The sequence below is a fragment of the Spinacia oleracea genome, chromosome 5 (genome assembly GCF_020520425.1).
Source record: "Spinacia oleracea cultivar Varoflay chromosome 5, BTI_SOV_V1, whole genome shotgun sequence".
Taxonomy (NCBI): Eukaryota; Viridiplantae; Streptophyta; class Magnoliopsida; order Caryophyllales; family Amaranthaceae; genus Spinacia; species Spinacia oleracea.
Window position 1 is genome coordinate 24,116,272 of NC_079491.1, and position 7,186 is coordinate 24,123,457.

At 37.1% G+C, this 7,186-nt stretch overlaps 1 protein-coding gene across 1 annotated transcript; it reads left to right on the plus strand.

The window, feature by feature from the left end:
- Positions 1–2,876: 2,876 nt before the first annotated feature.
- LOC110806012 (2-Cys peroxiredoxin BAS1, chloroplastic) lies at positions 2,877–6,818 on the plus strand. The gene is made up of 7 exons (XM_022011648.2): positions 2,877–3,186; positions 3,990–4,064; positions 4,181–4,262; positions 4,348–4,427; positions 5,923–6,048; positions 6,339–6,452; positions 6,547–6,818. The coding sequence occupies exons 1-7, from the start codon at positions 2,968–2,970 to the stop codon at positions 6,661–6,663; spliced, it is 813 nt and encodes a 270-aa protein (XP_021867340.1). The 5' UTR covers positions 2,877–2,967; the 3' UTR covers positions 6,664–6,818.
- Positions 6,819–7,186: the final 368 nt, after the last annotated feature.

The window sequence follows — 7,186 nt, forward strand, 5'->3', positions numbered from 1 at the left end:
GATCATTTGGATGCTTTCGGACTGTTCATAGTTGATTTGGATGATGAACTGATGGGATGTTGACTTGAGGATCACTACATGTCTCTAGAAATAATCTTGAGTCAACAATGAAGCTAAACGTTATTTTTCTAAGCATCAAATCGGACAAGCGTTCACTCTTTTGATGATATCTCAAGTTCTACATATCGAAATGAGACGATTTTGATTGGGCTAGAAAGTAGACTTAAAGAGCTTTCCAACGATAGGTCACACGTCCCTAGGGGCATTGTAGAACGAGAGTTATGACATAAACAAAGGTGACACGAATGTGAGATGCGCCCACAGCCCACAACGACGCTGCGCCCTCATCTCACAACGATGCGCCCACATCCCCCTAGCTGCGAGGTACCTGAGCGCGCTGTGCCCACATCACTCCCTCGCTAGCATTGCCAAGCGCCTGACCTGCTCACAGCGATGTGCTGCGCCCACAGCGCACATTTTCTTCTTCGATGCGCCCACAGCCCAAGTGCTGCGCCCACAGCAACATCGCTGCGCCCACATCTCACTCACGCTTCACTAAGCGGTTGCTGGCCTGCTCACAGCGCAAGGCTGCGCCCACAGTGCGCCCAAGTCGACGAATACCACATTGCGTACGTCTCTCTCGCCGTCGGGTTTTTCATCGCCACGTCATCACGCCATCGACCAATCATTGACGACTTCTACTTTATTTTCTTATTTTCTTATATTTACTTTTTATTTTAGAAAATAGAAAACTATAAATACTTGAAGGGAATTATTTTTCCCTCATGCTTTTTATTTTCCTTTACGTTTTCAATTCCCTTAGAACTCCTCTTTCACGTTCTTTTTCTCTTCTCCTTCATGAACCCTAGATTTTCTTCAAACTCCATTAATGTAACTCTTTGAGGTATTATCAAATTTTCTCTTTATTTTATTTATTGCTTTTAATTATGTTTTCATTCTTAGATTTGGTTTTCATTGTTTGTTTCATGATTGAGTAGTTCGCTTTCTAGGGTTTGGGAATCCATGTTTATATTATGAATCCTTATTATTATTGTTGATGGTTTGATTATTCATTGATATTTCTAGTTGATTAGGTTTATATCGTTAATCTTTGCAATCTGATCAATTGTTTGATTAAATCATGCTAATAGGATTTAGAATCGAAAGATCGAATTTTAGAAGCTTACCTACAACTAGCAATTCTGATTATGTTAGAGACCGTACTGCATATGTTGAATTGGGAGCGTTAAGACCCGACCGTAGGATTAACTCGTGCTCTAGATACTCTGAATACTTGAATTGTTGATGATGTTTTGATTGATTTTGAACTATAAACATGGTGAACCATTGCCCTAGATCTTTTAATTTGTTTTCCTTTTTATTTTAGTTTAAACCTTCAATCCTAAATTTCGTGACATCGTTAGTTTCACCGTACTTTGAAAGCTAGATTTAAATAGCCATCTCTCTGTGGGTTCGACCCTACTTACCCTACTACATTGTTAGGAGGATTCGTTAGGATTTTATTTTTGACAGGTGTACGACAACCTATCAGAGAGATGGGGGAGAAACAAGGTGGCTGGGTTGGGCGGTGGAGGTTGGATGAGCGGCGCACCAGGGTTGCGCCAGTGGTGGTGATGGTGGACGGGGGTGGGGCGTGACGTTGCTAGTGTTGTGCGCTAGGAAAGAGAAAAGAAACAGGGGAGGGGACAGGGGTGTGCGTGTAGAGGAGGGAGAGGGTGAGGGGGTGTGGTGGTGGTCGAAGGTGTTGAGGTGGTGGCCGAACGGTGGTGGTGGCGGTAAACAGGGGCGGCAGCCACGGGTGGTGGTGGTTTGTTTGAATCACAAAAAAAAATCAAGGAGTGAGATTGAAATTGAAATTGAAATTGGGTTTTGTTTGTTGTTGAAATTCCACCTAAAACTTTTGAATTTGAATATAGGAAGAGTGAAGAACAAGGAGCTGTGCTTGGGGTCCAAGTATCTGAATTTGGACTGAATTGAGGGAAGGAAGGAAGGAAATTTCCTTCCTGGTTTATACGTGGAGAGCAAGGGAAGAGGGGAAAGTGAATTTTTGGTTCCTTGAGGGCATTTTTGTAATTTCACATGGTTGGACTAAAATTCAGAAATTTTGTTGCTATTTTAGGAAACTACTAAAAATAGAAATGTTTAGCTAAATTAATTCTTTATAAAAATAAAAATAAAAAAATAATAAATATCGTTAACGAAAAATAAATTTAGTTTCCGAATAAAAATAAGAACGTTAAATAATTACTTTAGTTTCCGAATAAAATAAATTTAGAAATCCGGAAAATAATTAAAATTTAAAAAGTTCGTTAAGCTCGTAAATATGAAAATGAAATTATAAACTGAAAAATAAATCGTGTAGCAATATTAAAAATTCAAGCGAAATAAAACTTCGTTAATTAAAATAAAGTTCAAATTTAGGCTTTAAAACGATTTTAAGCTAAATAAAAATAATTAAGCATAATTAATCGAGTTTTAAAAAAAATTCGGGGTATTACATAACCATTAGGTCAAAATCTTAAACAAAACAAAGTGATTTCCATGAATGACCACTAGAACTAGTACACACTTTTATATAAAGCGATTTTACACAAAAGATCGCATTGATGTCATATACGTGAAGCAATAAAATCAATTAGTTAAGTACTGTAACTAATTAGTTAAGCAATGTAACCAATTAGTTAAGCAATCAAAATGATCTTTCCGATAAGACAGTCTTACGTAAAAGTTGTTGTAAAACTAAAACCCACCAGATTTTCTGCAAAGGAAACATCGTCACTCACGAATTTCCATTTCCTTGCAAAAAAAAAAAGAAAAAAAGAAAATTGAAAATCTGTCATCAATTCATCCACACACTCGCACAGTCTACTTATCCACTCTCACCAACCTTCTCCTCAAAAACTCGCTCGATTTCCAGAACCAGTAACAACAAGAGAGAGAGAGAAAATGGCGTGTGCAGCTTCATCCTCCGCAATTCTCTCTCCAAACCCTAGGGTTTTCGCCGCTAAATCTCATGCTCCCATGGCAGCAGCTTCCGTTTCTTCTCTCCCCAAACCCTTCTCTCAAACCCTAACTCTTTCTTCCAACTTCAATGGCGTCCGCAAATCCTTTCAATCTCCTCGCCGCGCTCAATCCTCCAGGAGCAGCTTCGTCGTTCGCGCTTCTGTATGTCGTTTTCTTCTCTTAATTTTATTATTTTCAATTGGTTGAATTTTTAGCAATGCGATTGAATTTGCTTGTACTTTTCTGTCGATTATTTCTTTTGAAATGCAGTTGATTTTGAACGTTGCTCCTAATTTCTCGAATTCTTAATTTTGAAGGCAATTGTTGTAGCTTTTGTTAACTCTCTTTGACTAATTCGAATGTATTTGGGATAACAGGTGAATTTGCATTGGTATTGGTATAGTGTTGAATTATCTGTATGCTAGCAGTTTTAATTGATTCAAGCTAGTGTCTTTACTATTTTGTATCTTAAGGAAATTCAATCAGTTGTCTTGCTTATGTAGTGGCTTATTGATGTGCTACACGAAGTGATCTAAATTGATGTAATTTGTTTTCGAATTGTGGATGTGCAGTCTGAAGATTTTGAACTTTTTATTAACTTGTGTGCTACATTTTGATGTTTGTGTTCAAATCATGTCGATTTGTTTTTACCGTTATTTTGAGACTCTAATTGTTTCCTGTACAGAATGATAAATTTGCAAAATTGTTTATTAAAATTAGTCTAGAAGTGTTACATTTTCCATTATAACTCTATACATTTAGGCAATTTCCATCATAACTCCTATACATTGTGGGAAATTTATGGTTTACGATAGGTAATTTTTACAATTAAATTTCTTTTCACTTTATTTTTATTGGGGTATTGGATGACGTGGCAGTTTTTACATGATTTAATTACAATGTTATCCACAACTTGGTTATAGTGGGACTAATCCTGTCATCATTTTTTGGTCCTACTTTTGCAGGCTGAGCTTCCCTTAGTTGGAAATGTTGCACCAGACTTTGAGGCAGAGGCTGTTTTCGACCAAGAGTTCATTAATGTACTAATATAATTCTCTTCCATATCTATTCTTAGCTTAGACTATAATTCCTTTTGCTTTGATATCTCAGTTTCAAACAGGGCTTGATTCTATATTTTTTTTTCCCTCCTTTGCAGGTAAAACTTTCCGATTACAGGGGAAAGAAATATGTAATTTTGTTTTTTTACCCGTTGGATTTCACATTTGTTTGCCCTACTGGTTAGTATACTGAATCTTAGAGGCCAAATTCAGGTTTGCAATCACCAAAAAAGAAGTTCTTACTTTTATGCTTCTTTTCTTGTAGAGATCACTGCTTTCAGTGACCGCCACGGGGAGTTTGAGAAGTTGAACACTGAAATACTAGGTGTTTCCGTCGACAGTGTTGTAAGTATCTCTTGTCATTCATATCTTAGGTTGCTTTCACAGTACTATTTGTTAAGTATCAGTTATGGCATTGGTCAATACTTGCTCGAAATGTTCCATCCCTAGTATGTGTGCGCTCAGCTTGAAAACTTCCTGTAAGTAGTTAAGTAGGCAACTAGGTTTTTCCCATCGTTATGAGACTTCAATGTTGTTTGTTGTTGTAAGTAGCCAACTAGGTTGGCTCTTCTCTGATTCTCCTTATTGTCTCTCATGCAGTCCTTCCCCTTTTATATGTTAATTGTTACTTGCATCTTATACTTTTTTTATATGTTGCCTAAGCTGACAATTTTGAGCCGCCAATATGTCTTGGACTCTTGGTTAATGAGGCCATGAGGGATGACCAGAAAAGGCTGAAAGGGGAATGGGGAGGGGGGAGAGGGGTGTTGCATTCCTTCTTTACAGAAAATAAAATTAAATGCATCAGTGTAATAGCTGTAGAGTATCAGTAAACAACTGTTACTTCAATGTGGATATTGTTGCTATAAATTACCCTGTTACCAGTTATTTAACTTATGATTTTAAAGAAGTTTTTCTGCTGAATAATACTTTGTACATCAGAAAAATAGTAAAAAAAAAAAAAAAGGTACATGAAGGAGGGAGAAGGAGCCCTGTCTCTGTCTCGATTCATTGAATGAGGCTGATGCAATTCCCAATCTACACCGTGGCACCAATGAGATTAGTGTTTTGAACAACATTATTGTTGCCGAATATCATGTGTGGTCAACATAAGCAAGTTTTACTTTTGGTTTTGCCAATTTATCCTCTTTACTTTGCGGATGGGATATTAAAATTTGTAGAAGAAATATCTTGAGCCCAAACTAGGAATTATCCCTTATATGGATGGCAGCAGGGCTTTGGTTAAGAAATTTCCTTTTCTTTGTATTTCAAAATTTATTTTACTAAATGTGACATTTTTATCAGACGCGCAACTGACAAGTACACATATTGGTGAAGGGAATGTGAATTGGCACTTCACATTGTCTTCTTGTACTTCATAATTCCATATGTGATGTAGGAGTGCAAAAAAGAAAGTTTGGAGTGCTTACAGCCTTTGGTATTTATGATGTCTTTATCTGAAACCACTGTAATAATTTCATGGTTTGAAAGTTCTATCTTATTTGAATATTGCCCTTTAATGTTTAATCAATTATTTAATAATTTCATGGTTTGAAAGTTATATCGTACACCCGACCCCCCCTTACCCCGCTTCTTGCGGGAGCCTCTTTGAGGCAATGGGGTAATGATAATGAATGATAATGAATGAATGTTTAATCAATTTGAGTTCATCATTTTAGGAAGTTCTTAATTAGTCTTGATTTTGCTTTATACGTGTTCATATAGAGTTGATGTTACTTCACCCTATTGCGGTACCATTATTTTTGGGCATTCATGTAATAATTTTCTGTAAACTCTATTTGTCTACTATTGTGGGTTGATAGGCTTGTTCTTTCTGCAGTTCTCTCATCTCGCATGGGTCCAAACAGAGAGGAAGTCTGGTGGTTTGGGTGATCTGAATTATCCCTTAGTCTCTGACGTCACCAAGTCTATCTCAAAGGCTTTCAATGTTCTGATCCCAGACCAGGTATGAATGGAATCATGGATCACTTTTCAAGTAGTTTTAACTGTGCTTATTACGTGAACTTGTATTAAGGATAGTTAGAGCATCTTTGCAGTCTTTTCTTTTGGTAGCAAATTAGATTCGATATGCAAGTGCATAATGCACATCCTGCTCCTGAAAGAACACATAGAAACAAACTGTATCCCATTGTTATTTCATATTCCTTATCACAATGCCATGTTCTTTTTTATATATACTTGCCATTAATTAAGTAGGTATTTTATAATTTGTAATCGTCTGTTCATTTTTATCAGGGAATTGCATTGAGAGGACTGTTCATCATTGACAAGGAGGGAGTCATTCAACATTCGACGATTAACAACCTTGGTATTGGTCGTAGTGTTGACGAGACTCTAAGAACTCTTCAGGTATGTAGCGGTTGAATTGGCATTCCATACCTACCTTTCTACTGAAGTGGGGAAATGTGAATGAGTTATATTCTCTTCCAAATTGGTTTTGCAGGCATTGCAATTTGTGCAGGAGAACCCCGATGAAGTGTGCCCTGCAGGGTGGAAGCCAGGGGAGAAATCAATGAAGCCAGACCCCAAGCTCAGCAAGGAGTACTTTGCTGCCATATAAGAAGTCCTGATTTTTTGTTATCTTTATCTTGATCTGTAATCTTTTGCGAATTTTGAGCTGACTCTAGGGAATAAGTGTCAACAGCTTATCTGTATACTACGTATTCCTTTATAGCAGATCCAATTTAATGGTAAAAAACTATTTTGATTGAGCTATTTGGATTTTGTTCTATTTCGGACCTAGCAGTAAAAGTGATATTTAAAAAAAAAAAAATAGAAGCATCGTTAATTGCTCAACTTTTAGCATCTGTTTAGTACAAGCTGACCTCTGCCCCTTTTGGGTGCTGTCTGAACAAGTTTTACCACATTCAGATGAAAAGGTAGAGTTTTGTTTTAGACAAATCATTGTTGACTTGGTGAGTTTGATTACTAGAGGAAATTGATGGGGTTATTTCTATTTTGTCTTGGATTGGATGTTATTTGTGTAACCCTTCATATGACTGAATGTTGCCCTGGTGCCTTTTATATGCAGGATGATGCTACTCTAATAGACGAGCGTAGCAACCAAAAGCTCAAGCTTGGCT